Source organism: Balaenoptera physalus, assembly GCF_965194825.1.
Source record: "Balaenoptera physalus genome assembly, chromosome: X".
Lineage (NCBI taxonomy): Eukaryota > Metazoa > Chordata > Mammalia > Artiodactyla > Balaenopteridae > Balaenoptera > Balaenoptera physalus.
Window position 1 is genome coordinate 17230683 of NC_138903.1, and position 16854 is coordinate 17247536.

The 16854-nt window shown below is 44.7% G+C and overlaps 1 protein-coding gene across 4 annotated transcripts in view; it reads right to left on the minus strand.

The window, feature by feature from the left end:
- Nucleotides 1-16838, minus strand: part of MAP3K15 (mitogen-activated protein kinase kinase kinase 15) — a 148224-nt gene extending 131386 nt beyond the window's left edge. For all 4 annotated transcript variants that reach the window (XR_014258911.1, XM_082446933.1, XM_082446935.1 and 1 more), the window contains exon 1: nucleotides 16296-16838. Coding sequence is in view for 3 of the 4 variants with exons in the window: in XM_082446933.1 (XP_082303059.1) it covers nucleotides 16296-16656 (361 nt within the window). In the remaining variant the exon portion in view is untranslated. The remainder of the gene's footprint in view (nucleotides 1-16295) is intronic.
- Between the last annotated feature and the right edge of the window lie 16 nt (nucleotides 16839-16854).

Here is a 16854-nt window from a genome sequence, read left to right on the forward strand (position 1 = left end):
CTTTGCTGTACACCTAAAATTAACACAACATTGTAAATCAACTATACTTCAATAAAATTTTTAAAAAACAGGACAGATTGATATTGCCACTCAAAAAAAAATTCCAAGTAACTCATGTTCAATTGTAAAAACACCTCAAACCCAAAGTTGACATTTTTGCCTGACATTTGTCACTCGGGCCAATTGATTGAGCTTGCTTGCAGAATTTCTACCACAATATTTGACCAGCTTACTTTTAGAACTTTTAAGACACTAAGTTAGTAGATTATAAATGATAAATATGATAAAACGCCAGACTGGAATTTTTATTATATATGCAGAATTGAGCTTTTTTCCCTAAAGGGACTATAAATTTCCTAAAAGCTTTAATCATCACAGCAGTCACTTGCTTTGCCGTTTACAAAACACTTCCATAGACATCTTGGTTGAATTTCAGAACCACCCTGTGAAGCAGGCAGCATTGGTAACTGGCTCTACTTTGCAGGTGGGGAAACGAAGCAGAGAGAGAGTAACAGATTCGCCCAAGGTCACATAGCTAGGGCATGGCAGAGTCCTGTGCTCTCCAGGGCCCAGATGAGGCTTACTACTTATTGGACTCACTTTCTGAAACTGAGCCACCAGGGGGAGGGAGGGGCAAAACAGTTTATTTATCAATCTTAGGCAAACAGATCACAGAAAAAAAGGAAGAGGTCAAATTCAGATTTTCATTGACAAATGCACCCTGTGCTCTAATTACCTTCTAGTTCCCCCTGACGCAGGCCAGTCTCAGGGGAAAAGCCTGCATAGAATAAACCATCCTCCTTGACCGTGGACCCCACATACACCCTCTACCTATCTTGGCTGAACAAACCTTAAGAAGTGATACGCCATCAGGGACTGCAAAAAGCCAAGGTTAAAATCTATTCTTAGCAGGAAAGTATCTGAATTTAAAAGCAAAGTGCCCTTCAAACAAACAATTTAAGAATCAATTATAATGATCTCACTACATGTTTATATAAAACAAGAAAGACGGATGATGTATAGGATTTTAGTTCATTAAAAACTTTTGAACATTATTTTATTGAAATGTCTTAAAAGGAGTAAGTAAAATTATAACTTTCTACTGTGGTTTAAAAGTATCTGATTTCCAAAGCAAAGCATTAGTCAGTGAAACGATATGATGGCAAATGATTTACCATCTAGTAATCCTGAGATTGTACTGGCTCATGCCGGTCCTTAAATATATTCCAGGTTATCTGTAAGCCTATCTTGCTCCCAGCAGAAAATAAGAAATAACGAATATAAGTAAGGTTGGCTGTGCCTAAATGAAAACAACTAGATTTTAGAACAATTTTCCTGCTAAAGACATTGTTAAACAAAAAAAAAATCTGATTGGATTTATGGCAACACTGGCCATCTAAAAGCTACCTAAAAACAACAGAGCCCAGATTTACTGGACAGGAGGTACCTCTACTAACTCCTACCAGAATTTAGATCTTACTTCATCCACTGCTGCTCAATTCCAACATACTTGAGGGCAGGTCAATGGAAAGAATGCTGTGAAGTGGAGGAGACAGCCTACGAATTCAGTGTCAGGAAGTCAGCAGATCCTTACCAAGTGCCACGTGGGATGGGTACTAGTTGCTTGGAGTATTAAGTTTCAACTGGGAGTGGGGTTGGGGAAGAGTGGGGACATCAGTAAACTGTATCCGGTCCCCCATATTTTGCTTTCTAGTATCTTTTCTGGTAAGAATGACCTAAAAATAAATCATTTTTATACTTTATAAGTATGATTGAGATATGTCCATTTACCAGTTTTTTCCAAAAGAAAGATGCCATATATAAGCAAACTATGTTTACTCACAGAGGTGAATGGATTCACTGGGCTTAATTTCAGACCACTCACAGTGAAATATTTGTGATATAAAGTACAGCATGATTTAAGTCACGTACGTGTTGCTCTTCCAACTAACAAGACAAAAAGAAATGTGCAGCATTATACTGCAAACTAGGGTGCATTCATCACTTCAAATGGTAACAGTATCGTCGTCATCATCCGTGATGTCACACTTCACAGTTTCGCCTCCGGGTTCCCTGGGAGCCTTTGACTATACTACCTCATACTTTCATCTTCGGCAGCTTCCTTCAACTCTTCTATAAAGGGATCTGCTTTGACATGACTCTCTTGGGCAAACTTTTTGCAACATATTTCTTAAAGGCTTTCCTAACCAGCAGCTAATGACCTCCTCTTCTAAAAGCTCTGTGTCATACATCACCTTCAAGATGTGGGCAGCTTTAGAGAGGAGGAGAACTTGCTGTACTGCTACTGCACACTGCGAGCTGTGATGAGGGTACTGCTGAGCTTTTCTGTTTACAGTGGCAAAATTGTAGGAAATTTCTTAATTCGTTCTCTAATCGTCTCATTAAAATGACCACCAGTCAACACAAGAGGACCCTTGGCTTTTACATCTACTTCAACAATAATGCCCTCTTTCTTTTTAACAAAATCAACTGCTCCTTCAAGGTCATCACTAGGTGCCGGGCCTTTTGCTGAGTTGTCACCCATTCTGCGCTCTAAGCCTCCCAAGTGGCGTCCATCCCCACAGCCTGTGGAGGGCAACTGAGTTCATTTGGTGGTGGTGATGGTGGTGACTTGTTGCTAGATATGGGGCCATTTTTCTTTCTCTTTAACCCTTCTAATTTCCTTTTTTCCCCCCATGTACCCATTTCCTTTTTCTTAGGTGGTTCTTTGGAAAATGAATATGCAGACCTTATGATCTGCATCAAGCATGCCTCGCTAGCCACAGGCTTTACAAAAATTACTTAGCAAGGACAAGTATTTTGGATGCAAGGTTTTCATTCTCAGGACAGAGAACACGTTTTTTAATGAACCCACCCAACAAGTCTTGAAACTTTAGCCTTGTGAGATCCAACGACAATCCAATGGTCATTCTAAACATCAAAATGGTCTTTGCTCCCAGCTCACAGCCAACATATTCAGAGGGATACACTGGAGGCCAATCAAGCACCTTTATCATGTCAACCATCTCCTTTTGTTCCATTTATTCTATTTCTTTTGCCCCCAACCTTAATAGTCACACAGAGTATCAGGTATGGACAGAACTGGTCTGATACAATGCAGCTGGCATTGAGGCTATTTTTGCTTACTGGTAAGCTTGATAAGAGGCAGAGATATTTTATTATATTCTGGTTACTACTGCTGCGTGAAAAAATCACCTCAAAATTTAATGGTACAAGTTTGAGTTCTGGTTCCAAGTAAGATGGAATAAATACATCCCACCCTGTCTCTCCATGAATGTAGCTATAAAAACTAGAGAGTGGATGAAATAGCTATTTTAGGAGTGTGAAAAGTAAGTGGTAGCAAGCAGCCTGGAGAAGACGACTAGATTTCAGAGAACCACCAGATCAACAGCAAGTTTCACATTTTCCCCCAGTCTCCCCCAGCCTGGCCTAAAGGCAGCCTGAAACCCAGAACTGGGTGTTAGGTGCGGACATAGAGAGCATCAGGAGAAACCCTCTAAAAAAAAGGCAGGAAAGGGGCCCCTAATGCTCAGAGAGAGTGAGGGAAATTCTCTGCTGTCTTCCTCTTCCTTGTCCTCTTGTACCCCCAGGCCCCCGGCAATCCCGCAGTGGTGACAGCAGAGACAGTCAGTGGCAGAGCGGGCCCACAGGTGCCTGGAACTCCGAGAGGGGAATCTTTTGCTCTGATTGAAGGAGCTGTTGTCCCAAGGGAGGTGGCGGTGAATCTCCATTGCTTTTTTTTCTCCTTCTGAACACCTGGCTTCAGACATGGGCCCAGTTGTGGGAAGTGTGAGGTCGAATGGAATAACTGGCCACAGGACTGAAAAGGGAGCCCCAGTAAACCAGAAAGCACAAAGCTGAACAGCACTAAAAGGGCTTTGAAATCAGAACTGACACCACAACTGAAACGGACCTTGGCAGCTTGAAACAACTAGGCCGACTGCCTGCTAAAGCAAAAATATCAACAGACTCCATAGGATAGAAACAAGGGCCAGAATCTCATAACATAATATTCAAAATGCTCAGGATAGGCTCCTAAATTACTTGGCATTCAAAGACGCAGGAAAATTTCAACTCACATGAGAAAAGACAATCGACAGACTCCAATGACAAGATGACACAGACATGAGAATTATCTGACAATGACTTTAAAGCAGTTATTATAAAAATTATCCAAGAAGTGAGGGTAAACACTCCTGAAAAGAATGGAAAAAATAGAAAGTCTTAACAACTAAAGAGCCAAATGAAAATTTTAGGAACGAAAATTTTAATAAGCAAAAGAAAAAACTCACTAGAGGGGCTCACAAGAAGAATGGAGATGACAGAGGGTCAGTGAACTTAAAGATGGTTCAACAGAAATGATCCAGTCTGAACAACAGAAAAAAGACAAAGGGTTTAGGCCCAAATGCAGAAAGATCTCCTAGGGACTTCCCTGGTGGCACAGTGGTTAGGAGTCTGCCTGCCAATGCAGGGGACACAGGTTTGAGCTCAGGTCCGGGAAGATCCCACATGCCGCGGAGCAACTAAGCCCGTGTGCCACAACTACTGAGCCTGTGCTCTAGAGCCCGTGCTCTGCAACTAGAGAAGCCACCGCAATGAGAGGCCCGTGCACTGCAACGAAGGGTAGCCCCCGCTCGTCGCAACTAGAGAAAGCCCGCACGCAGCAGTGAAGACCCAATGCAGCCAAAAATTAATAAATAAATAAATACATTTCTTTTTTTAAAAAAGAAAGATCTCCTAGAAATCAAGACCCTCTTCCAAAGACCCATAAACCAATAGGAAAAAAGGGGGGAGGGTTATGGATAGATAGCACTAAGAAAAAAAGGGAAATATGCTCAACTTCGCTCAGAGTAAGAGAAATACAAACTAAAACTAATTTAGATATCATCCCTCAACCATCAGGTTAACAAGAGTCTAAAATACTGGCAACCTATTTTGTTAGTGAGGCTGTAAAGAAAGATAATGGTATAACCCACAGATAGGAATCTGACACTATTTACCAAAATTACAGGTGCATTTATTCTTTAATTCACAAATACCACTTTTGGCTACCTAATCACAAATACACCCATACATGTATTAAATGGCCCATGTATGAAGTTATTCATCGCAGCTTAGTAGCAAAAAACTATACATCCAAGTATCCCGTAAAAAAGGTATTGGTAGAATAAACAATGATACATCCACCCAATAAAGTACTATTCAGCTATAAAAAGGAATAAGGAAGATTCCCATATTCTGATTTGGAAAGGTGTCCAGGCTAAACTGTATTTAGTCTGGTACCTTTTGAGTAAGAAAGGGAGAATAAGAATGCCAGATAGTACATATTTTCGGCTCTGTGGGCCACACAGTCTCCACCCATTGTAGCCCCAAAGTGGCCACAGGAGAATGGATGCGTTCCAATAAAACTTTAGTTACAAAATAAAGGCAGCCAGCTTGCAGGTTGTAGCTTGCTGACAACGGACATAAAGAAACACTGCAAGGATAAATAAGAAACTAAAAAAACTTAGAGGAAACAGCACAGAAGGGATAAAAACAGATAAATTGGACTTCAAAATTAAAAACTCATGCGTTAAAGAACAGCATCAAGAAAGTTAAAAGATAAATCACCGAACAGGAGAAAATATTTGCAAATCGTGTATCTGACAAGGGATTATGTCTCCAGATTATATAAAGGATTCTTACAGCTCAACAAGATGTCAAATAGCCCAAGTGAAAAAAAGGACAAAGGATTTGAAGAGACATTTCTGCAAAGATATACAAATGGTCAATAAACACATGAAAAGACATTCAACATCCTTAGTCATCAAGGAAATTCAAATCAAAACCAAAATGAGGTAACACTTCAAACCTACTAGGATGGCTATAATTTAAAAAAAAAAAGACAGAAAATAACAAGTGTTGGTGAGGATGTGGTGAAATTGCTGATGGGAATGTAAAATGGTGCAGCTGCTTTGGAAAATTTTTCTGGAAAGGAGTTCCTCAAAAGGTTAAATATAAGGTGGATGCAACCCAAGTGTCCATCAATGGATGAATGGATAAACAAAATGTGGTCTATCCATACAGCAGAATATTATTCAGCCTTAAAAAGGAAGGAAATTCTGACACATGTTACAACATGGATGAACTTTGAGGACATTATGCTAAATGAAAAAAGCCAGCCACACACACACCCAGAACACTGTACGATTCCACTTACAAAACGTACCTAGAGTAGTCAAACTCAGAGACAGAAAGTAGAATGGTGGTTACTGGTAGCTGGGGGAAGGGCAGAGTGGGGAATCGTGGTTTAATGGGTACAGAGTTCTCGTTTTGTAAGACGAAAAAGTTCTGGAGATTGGCTACATAACAATATGAATGTACCACACTACTGAACGGCACACTTAGAAACAGTTAAGATGGTAAATTTTATGATGTGTTTCTTTATCACAATAAAAAACTTTTAAAAGAACATTAGAGTTACCATATGACCCAGAAATCCCACTGCTAGGTGTATACCCAAGAGAAATGCAAACACAAGTCCACACAAAAACTTGTAGCATTATTCACAACAGCCCAAACTGGAAATAACCCCATCAATGGAAGGATGGAAAAATACAACGTGGTGTATCCATACATCAATACTATTCAGCAATAAAAAAAGTAATGAAGGGGCTTCCCTGGTGGCGCAGTGGTTGAGAATCTGCCTGCCAATGCAGGGGACACGGGTTCGAGCCCTGGTCTGGGAAGATCCCACATGCCGCGGAGCAACTGGGCCCGTGAGCCACAACTACTGAGCTTGCGCGTCTGGAGCCTGTGCTCCGCAACAAGAGAGGCCGCGATTATGAGAGGCCCGCACACCGCGATGAAGAGTGGCCCCCACTTGCCACAACTAGAGAAAGCCCTCGCACAGAAACGAAGACCCAACACAGCCAAAAATAAATATAAAAATAAATAAATAAATAAAAGATTACTATTAAAAAAAATAAAGTAATGAAGTACTGATATATACCACAACATGGATGAATCTTGAAAACACATTAAGTGAAAGAAGACAGTCACAATGAACCAGCATTACATGATTCCATTTATATGAATAAACAAATCTCTAGAGACAGATAGTTGTTACTCCTGGCCAGGCTGGCAAACAGAAGCGATCATACTCTGAGGTGCTGTCGGCATTCACTTGTCTTTTTTGATCCAGGTGCTGGGTTACATGGTGTGTACAGTTTGTGAAAAGTCACAGAGCAGTACACAAGACTGCACCCTTTCCTGTATATATGCTATACCTCAATAAAAAGAAAAAATCAAGAGCTCATCACAAAGCGGGGTTTTGTGCCTTCTCCTCACCTCCTTCCTGCAGCACAGGACCAGGAATGGAGTTAGCATGAATCTCCAACCTCAAAACTTAGGGAAAAAAAATTTTTTTTTTACCAACTGCAGAACTATAACACGACCCTACAACATGATGATCGTCCAAAGGATCTGAGCCTCCAGTCTTTACTATTTCACAGAGCACATTTCCTTCCATACTGAGGTTCTGGAGTGTTTACTGCTGGGAGCAAGAGGAAGGCAAAGACATGGGGGACTGACATTTACTGCGCACTTACTAAGTTCAGGGCACTTGCTTGAATCTCTACCTCGAGGTTTTTAAAATGGGGGTCAGAGATGTTAAGTAAGTTATCCAGGGTCACACAGCCTATAAATGACAGGGCAGAAATTAAAACCTGATCCGTAGAGCCAGTGTCCTTTCCCCTCTGCCACTCGTATTGCTGGGCGCAGTGGGACACAATGATGGAACACATGTTGGTAAAGTTTCATCACGGATCTCTTTTGTCAGTTTTTACTCCAGAAGGCAGAAAGGCAATTTGCCTAAAGGACAACCTGCATTTCATATACGTTCCTGGATGGTGAGATGAAAGAGAGGCAGCCATGGTCCTGCCAGCTAGACTCCAAGTCCCTGGAGTACTCATCCTGGGGCAAGACCCATCTCCCAGATGTCTGAAGCAAGGTGTCAGGCTTGGTTTATCCAAAGTCACCTGTGTCAAACTGAATTTGAGATGAATCACAGCCCTCAATGTAAAAGCTAAAACTATAAATCTTTCAGAAGAACACGTAGAAGACGAGCTGCAAAACCACAACCTGGACGTAGGCACAGATTTCTTAGACAGGACACAGAAGGCAAACTTAACAGGAAAAGAGCCTAAATTAGATTTAATCAAAGTTAAAATTTTCTGCTCACCAAATGTCACAAGTAGATGAATAAGCAAGCCACAGTCTGGGATCAAATGTTCACAAAGTATACTTCCGACAAAGCACTTGAATCCGGAATACATAAAGAACTCTCCTAATTCAATAATAAGCTGACAACCCAACTAAACGGGTAAATGGCTTGAACAGACATCTCACAGAGGAAGATGCCTGCATGGCTGAACAGCACATGAAAAGGTGCTCAACATCACTGATCATCAGGGAAAGGTGACTTAAAACCATAAAGAGAAACCACCACACCCCCCAACTAGCAGGGCCAAAATAGAAAAGCTCAGCAATACAAAGTGCGGTGAGGGCAAGAAGCCACGGGAACTCTTGCGCATCAGTGCTAGGAACGTAAGACGGTACCACTTCGAAAAAAATTTGGAAATTTCTTAAATAGTTTAACATACACCTACCCTTTGATCCAGCCATTCCACTCCTAGGTATTTACTCGAGAGGAATAAAAAACATTTGCCATCAAAAAGACCTACATACAAATGTTCACAGTAGCTTTATTTATAATAGCCCCAAACTGGGAACAACCCAAATGTCCTTCAACAGGAGAATGGCTAAACCACCTGTGATATATTCATGTGATGGAATAGTACTTGGCATTAAAAAGGAACAAGCTACTGGTAACAGCAACAGTACGGATGAATCTCAAAAAAGTCACGCTGAGTGAAGGAAGCCAGACACTGAAGAGTACACACTGTCTGAGTCCATTTACACAAAACTCTAGAAAAGGCAAATCTAATCTAAAGTGACAGCCTAAGAGTCATCGCCTGGGGCCAGGAATGGGAGTGGAAAGGGGAATGAGTGGGAGGGGACATAAGGGAACTTTCTGGGCAGATGGAAACTATATTGTGATAGGATTTGCTTACCTAGGTTTAGTCGTTTCTCAAAGTTGTACAACTAAGATTTGTTGCACTTCAATGTATATACATTTTTACACTAACAATGTTGAAAAGTATAATCAAGTACGGGGTGGGGAGTGGGTAGAGGTCAAGAAGAAATAAAGATGGCAGAATGTTAATAATTGTTGAAGCTGCGTAATGCACATGCTTGAAATTTTCCATAATAAAAAAATTGAAGAGAAGAAAAAGAATCATCTACATTGAATGCTCCCACTCTCCCCCTGCCCCTCCGTGTCCAGTTCTGCCTGGCCCCTGGGCTGCCCTCCCGCAGCCCCAACTCCTGAGTGAACTCTGCTTCCTGCCAAGGTCTGCCGCTTGACTCCTTTCTGCTCTACAACTCCCCACCACCAACCAAGCCCCTATAACCGCCAGGCATTTTTGCCAAGCCCTGTCACACCCAATAGCTCAAAACCTGTTCAAGGGACTGGGAAACAGGAAGTTTTCCAGATTGCTTTCCAAGAGTTCAGTCCTCTCCCGCCTACACTGTCTGACCGGGATTTAAATGGCACCTATCTCAAAGCCTGATACTTAGAAGGTTTTAAAAGATAGTTTATGGCTTGTATTCCCAAAATACGTCTGTAAGTTGATGGCTGGGAACTGAACATACATTTTCCCGCATAACAAATAATATACAGCCAGTAATGCAGCGGACCAGTCCACAAATATCTATCTACCCACTCTATGCACTCAAGGCTCCAACAGCAATGCCTCAATTCAATGCTACAGGTGCAATGCTTCTCTCATCAGCCAGTTCACGTGACTAAGAGCTGAGGAAAGTTCCAGGCTCAATGCTGAGTCAGTAGCAGTAAAAGTGGTTCAAAAGGAAGGAGGCTCAGGGAAGGGCCCCTCTGGGCAAGCCAGCAGCCACGTGCAGCAGAGGACAGCTGAGGTCTGGCCAGGGGCTCGTGTGCACGGGGCCCTGGATGTACAGTCATTGTTGCCTGGGCCTGAGCCGGCCGGCAGGGAGACAGGAAGAGTGGGAGAAGGCTTCTGACTTACAGCCCCATCTTTAATCTCCTACCGCACTTGCTTGAAATAAAATCACATTTGTAACATAGAAAATAAACATTATAGAACATGTGGACAAACAACAAGAACCAGTCTGCCCAGCACACGATCCAAACCACTGTTTCCATTCCAGTGTGTCCGGTGTGAGTTCTTCTAGTCTCTTCTGTTAGATATGTACCACTCAGAAATGTGTCGTTAGGATGTATCTTATTGTTTAATAAAATCACAATCGCACTATGCCTGGCCACTGTTTTCAACTTGGTTTCTAGAGGAAACCACATTCTGATTTCCTTTTGAGGGTCCCCAACAAATTTTGCTTCATCTCGACAGGAGAAACCAAGTGTCATCTGTGTCCACTGAGAGTTATTCTAAAAAGGAGCTGGACACATATTCCTAGGAAACACTCAAAGGGTAGCAAAGAAAACTGCATCTGGTTCCCTGCCATCGAAGAGTTCACTGTCTGGCAGAAGATCAATCATTAAATCAATAATTATTTAATCACAATTGTGTTACTTGCTAGGAAAGAAAACCACAGTGTGCGTACAACTGACGAGGGGGCGGGAGAAGTTCGTGAAGGCTTCCTTGAAGACCTGAGATGTGAAGGCTGAAGGAGCTTTGGGCAGAGGAGGACTGCCACGTGGCGGAGGGTGCCAGCATACGGTGGCTTCTAAGCAGATGACATGTGAGCTGGAGGAGAGAAGCCAATGCTTGGACCAAGATGGTGGCAGGCATTTCTAGCAGAATGCACAGCAAGCTGTATTAGTCAGGACGAGCTAGGCTGTGCTGCCACATCAGACAAATCCCCCAAATTTCAGGGGCTTAACTGCCATCTTGAACACACAACCTTCAAGTTTGCCATGACGGAGGCAAACTTCCCTGGTAGAGAGAAGGGAAGCAGGTTTGAGAACCATCTGGAAGCAACAGGCTGGATTTGGCAATGAGGGAGAGGGTGGCATCAAGAATGACTCCTGGGTTTCTGACTTGAGCTGCTAAATTGATGATTTCACTCACCAAAGTTTACTTACATATGGGAAGGCAATGTCTAACTATTGCCCTTACATTCTGCTGGAAATATTGATAGATTTGGCCAGTCTCCCGACCATGTATATAGATGGCACACAAAACGTGCATTCTACAACCACCACAGCCATGTGTCCACAGGACTGTCTTCCTTGGAACTTCATGCATTTTCCAGAATGGTGAGGAAAGAGTATGCACCAAATTATTAGAAGTCTTAAGGCATCTTTAAGTCTCTCTCTCCCTCTCTCTCTTTTTTAAAAAAATATTTATTTATTTATTGGGCTGCGCCGGGTCTTAGTTGCGGCATGCGGAACCTTTTTAGTTGTAGCCTGCAGGATCTAGTTCCCTGACCAGGGATTGAACCTGGTCCCCCTGCATTGGGAGTGTGGAGTCTTAGGGTCTTCCCTGGTGGTCCAGTGGCTAAGTCTCTTTCTTAAGCAGGAGCCAATGCACCTGTGGATTAAGCCCATTAAAGTCAGCTGAGAGATACATTCAGGCATTTCTAGCAGAATGCACAGCAAGCTATATTAGTCAGAATGAGCTAGGTTATGCTGCCACATCAGACAAATCCCCCAAATTTCAGGGGCTTAACTGCCATCTTGAACACACAACCTTCAAGTTTGCCATGACAGAGGCAAAGAGAGATGGAGGCGGCGTATCATCTAACTCTCAGTCGCTTTCAAAGTGACACTTGTTGATGCTGCTCACATTTCATTGGCCAGCACTCGTCCAAAGAACCCCAGCTAACTGCAAAGGAGATTAGGCAACGTGGCAGACTCTACGGAAGCCTGGTGGGCACGCTCTATGCCACACAACGCATCAAGCGAACGAAGAATCCATGAATAACATCTTAGAAGGTGAAGCGAGACACAACCCACATGAAGGGCAGAGAATGGAACTAGAGCTGGCCGTATTTTAAACCATTATATATCCTTTTTTGTTGCAAAAATCCCAATATTACTGTTGGATAAAAACTAACAGAATCACTCCAGTATCATTTAATACAAAAGGAAAAAATTACCTAGCCTCCAAAACCAGTGAAACCAGGGAAGAAGCTAGAATGTCTCCTCCCATGGCTGATATGAACCTGATGGCCCAAGCATTTCCATTCCATTCTCTTGGCCCACAGCAGCACAGTGAGGGGCCCCACGATTGGCATATATTATTACCAATGACAGTCCATTACATGAGATGATACCTGACCTGACTTTCTCTTGGAAAGGCATGCCCTAGGAGACAACTTGCTAGCAGTTGGGCTATATTTTCATAACCCAAGTTGCACTCTCTTACCACTGTAAAAACCACCCCCAAGCCTTAGGAGCCTGACTCAATAAAAGCTTCTCTCTTGCTTATGCAAAATCCAAAGTGGATGATCCTGGTCCAACAGCTATCCTCAAAAGAGTGGTTCAGGGATCCAGGTACCTTCCATCACGTGCCACTGCCATCTTCTACAGCCAGCCTCCAGGGGCCCCACGGAGACCACAGAAAGGGATTAGAGAGTATTAGAAGATCTACAGATATGCCAACGCCTTGGCCCAAAGTGATAGACATCACTAATACTCACATTCCATTGGCCAGAACTAGTTATATGGCCCACACAGACTCAAAGCGTGCTGGAAAACGTAGTCCCTGCTTCCCAGCAACAACTAGGAGCATCGGTCTCCTGACCACCTAGCCACCTCTGCCACACTTCGTATCCTCCAAATGACTCTTGCCAGAAAAGGGGAATCTTCAGGACAGAGTAAAGTCAAATAACTAACCTGGAGACTGATGTCTTGGTCTTTTAATCAATGTTCAGGAAATGCAAGGATTTCCTGTTGCAGGTGGCAATACCTCCCAACGTTTAAAATCACTGTGAACATAGCTGAAGAAAAAAATCAGAAGCAGGGCCCCCGAGTCAGGAAAGTAGCATGTACGTGCGGTTCAGAGAGGAGGGAGGGCAGGCAGAGCGAGGCACATCAGGTATGGGAAGCTCACCTGAGCCCCAGGGCCTGATCAAAGGGGCTGTTCTTGTCATTGCAGCAGTTAATAGCTAACTCAATAACCACAATAAGTGTATTCAACTACAGCATCCTGGGAGAATAGTTTCTGTGGTCAAAATGTTTGGAAAGCATGAGACAGAGTTACCCAGGTTTCCTTCCTGTAGGATGTCTGAGTTTTCCATACATTCACAAGCACTGAGAACCTCCAGGAGGGAGACACAGCATGCACCTGAGGAAGCAGAAGAGGCTGCTCTGTGCAAACACACCCAACACACACAGTGCACCAGCTAAAGTCGTGACTATGAATTCTGTTCAAGTAGAGAAATGGGCACCTCAACAAAAAGTGCCAAGGCATATCCAGAAGAGGCGGTTTCCTCTAAAAAAACAAAAAAAAGAGATGTTTTGTTCTCCAAATCCTAGAAGTAACCGAGTGATTGACCCTCACTTGCTGAATTTGATAGCTTTACTGAATTCAAGACTCTCATCTGTGAGGATGGATGCTGGATGTTAAAAAAAAAAAAAAAACCCAAAAGAAACAAACAAAAAACCAGGACCTTCTATGGGCCAAAGGCACACCACCTCTGCTAAAAGTAAAAAGAACGTCCCTCAAAAAATTAAACACAGAATACCGTTTGACCCAGTAATTCCACGTCCAGGTATACACCCAAAAATGTGAAAGCAGAGACTTGAACAGAAATTTATCCACCCATGCTCATTACAGCATTATTCACCATAGCCTAAGACATCACGCTAAGTGAAAGAAGCCAGTCACAGAAAGACAAATACTGTATGATTCCACTTATATGAGGCATCTAGAGTAGTCAAATTCATAGAGACAGATGGTAGGACAGTGGGTACCAGGGGCTGGGGGAGTGAGGAGTGGCAAGTTATTAAGGGGTACAGAGATTCTGTTTGGGATGATGAAAAAGTTCTGGAAATGGATAGTGGTGATGACTGCACAGCAGTGCGACTGTACTTAATGCCTCTGAAATCCACACTTAAAAATGGTTTCAACAGCAAATTTTATGTTACGTACATTTTACCATAATTTTTTTTTAAAAAAAAGTCAATGAGCTGCTCCTCAGCCCTCATGGCTTACGGCGGTTTTCTTTCACAGCAGTGCCCGCGTGCCCCCTTGCATGGGTTGATGGCTCTCCTGCAGCCCATCAAATCACCCAGGCACTGGTGACACATAACCTCCTATTCAGACCCACAAAGGACCACATAAAACTGCACGAGATGGAAAACACCATCCAACCCAGCCTTGACTTATTATGACAACAGGAGATAGGAAGTGCTTAAATTTCACACCGACGATCCTCTCCCCCCCCGAAACACACCTGGGACAGTTCAATAGTTCTTGGAGAGCAAGGTTGTAGAACTTTTACAAAAAAGCCAAAGTGACAGATTTATATCTTTTTGGCGGAGACACCAAAAAGCTGTGAATGGCAGAGATCAGGGGTGGGGGCGCAGTGCCTGTTTAAATCCATGAACCGACTTCTTGGAGTTTCATATCTTGTTTGTCAAACCTATGAAAAGAGCTTATTAGTTATGATGATGTACTGAAAAATGATTTATTCAAGACCAGGCCAAGGTCAACCAAAGGAGGTACATACTGCAGCTGAAAATCCTAGGCAATCAGGACCCAGAACAAGAAAAGGCCATGTGCTCTTCGTGTAGCTCTGGAATTGAAAGCCCAAGATTTCTGCCTGAATGAACCTTCACACCCAACCAGAAGGAAGGGGTCCTGGTAGTAGATGAAGGCTTGTTTTACACACACACACACACCCCCCAGAGAAGCAAAGCCACTGCACGCCAATTATCAGAGTCGGCACCAGCAGGCAGGAGGCTACAGCTGTGCCTAATGGCCAAATGGACATTTAACCATTCAGAGAAGAGTCTGTTCAAACTCCATTTTCAGCAGAGAATGAACAGAAGTCGAGAAAACCGAGTGGTTCCAGGTGAAATGGGCTCCTGAACAACTTTTCTAAAAAAGATGTTGCGCTGAAGAGTCTACTCTGAGTGGTCAGCAACATCCGGGGAGTGTTTTCAAAGGCCCAGCAGCCACTTGTTTGAACAAGCCCGCTACCCCACCCCCCTTCCAGCTGGGGAGGATTTGCTCTGCAGAAAACAGATCCGGGCAAAGAATGGATGGTAATAAAGCTAGCTTACCATCTCACCAGCACGGTGTAGCCGCCGCCATTTACCGTCTCACGAGCTTTTGGGGTTAGCGCAGGCATGTTACTCCTGTTTGACCAGTGGAGAAACCAAGGCACAGGGTGTCCCAGGTGAACTACTGTCTCACAATGCTTGTGACTATCACCCAAGTACCAGAGGCTTGTCACATAGCTTCCAAAGGTTCGGTAAGGAAAACAGCCAAGCAACAATCCGTTCCACACCTGGAGGAACTCGTGCCAACCAAAAGTACTGATTTAAGGCTGGGTTCTTCTGGCACACTTATTACAGTGAGCTGAGGGTCCCGTTCCAGCAACGGAAGAGATCCTGAAGCCGGGAATGTTTGTGCATTACAGGATAACGTATATCTGTCAAACTGGTAGTAGAGCACAGCCCCACTGTTAATCTGTGTTAAGTGCGCAAAAGAACACCGGGGCATTTCTAAGAGACGCCCCTCCCCCCATCCCCCTCCCCCACTGTAATAGACCATTACCCACTCTTGACTGCAAAATGGAATCATGTGGGAAGCATTCGACAATCCTGAGGCCTCAGATTGTGATGTCATTGGTCTGGGATAGTCTGGGCATTAGGAGTTTGAAAAGCTCCCCCAGGTGATTCTAACGTGTAGCCAGGGTTGGGACCCACAGGAGTGAGAAAGTAACAGTTGAATAAGTAGCGGGGGTCGGGGAACTCAGCCTCGACTGGGTTATAGGCTGTTTCTTGGATCATCTGATGTTTAAGAAAACTGAAGGGGCCTCTGTTTTCTTATCTGTAAAAGGGTACAAGGCTACCTACTCTCCCCTCCCCAAAAGGTGGGGCGGTCCTGTCGAAAGAGTCAGCCGGTGCTAGGATGGGGAGGAGGAGCTGGTGCTTCGGCGGCGTGGGCGAAGATAAGGAAAACTGGGAGGAGTGGGATGGGGGCGAAAGGGGTCACCCGCCTCACCTGCGTCGTAGAAGGCGTCGAGCACGGCTGTCTCCCCAAAGTCGAGCTTCCCGAAGGGCACGGAGGTGAGGTGGGCGCCCTCGGCCTCGCAGGCCCGCAGCAAGCACCGCCGCGCCCCCTCCTCGGGGCCGCCGGCCGCGCCGCCCTGGGGGCTCTCGCCGCGCACGTACACTGCCCGCAGAGCCCGCCGCGGCCCGCCCCCGCCCTCGCCTCCAGCCCCCTCGCCCTCGGCCGCCCCCTCGGGCTCCAGCGGCCACGCCGGCCCCGCCGCGCCCTCGTCCCCCGGCGGCAGCGGGCACTGTGCGGACTCGGACGCCGCCCCGAGCGCCCCAGCCGGGGGAGCCCCGCCGCCGCTCTCCATGTGGCGGCCCTGCGCGCCCTTCCTTGTCCCACCTCCGCGCGAGCGGCCGGCGGCTGTGGCACCTGCTCCTGCTACGCGAGAAGGGAGCTGGGGGACCCAGCGCCCGCCGGTAGCCCCGCGACGGGCAGGCGGCGGCGCCCCTCGGCTGCACGCAGAAGCTCCAGCCCCGCAGCCCCCGAGCGCCCTTTGAAGGCTCGG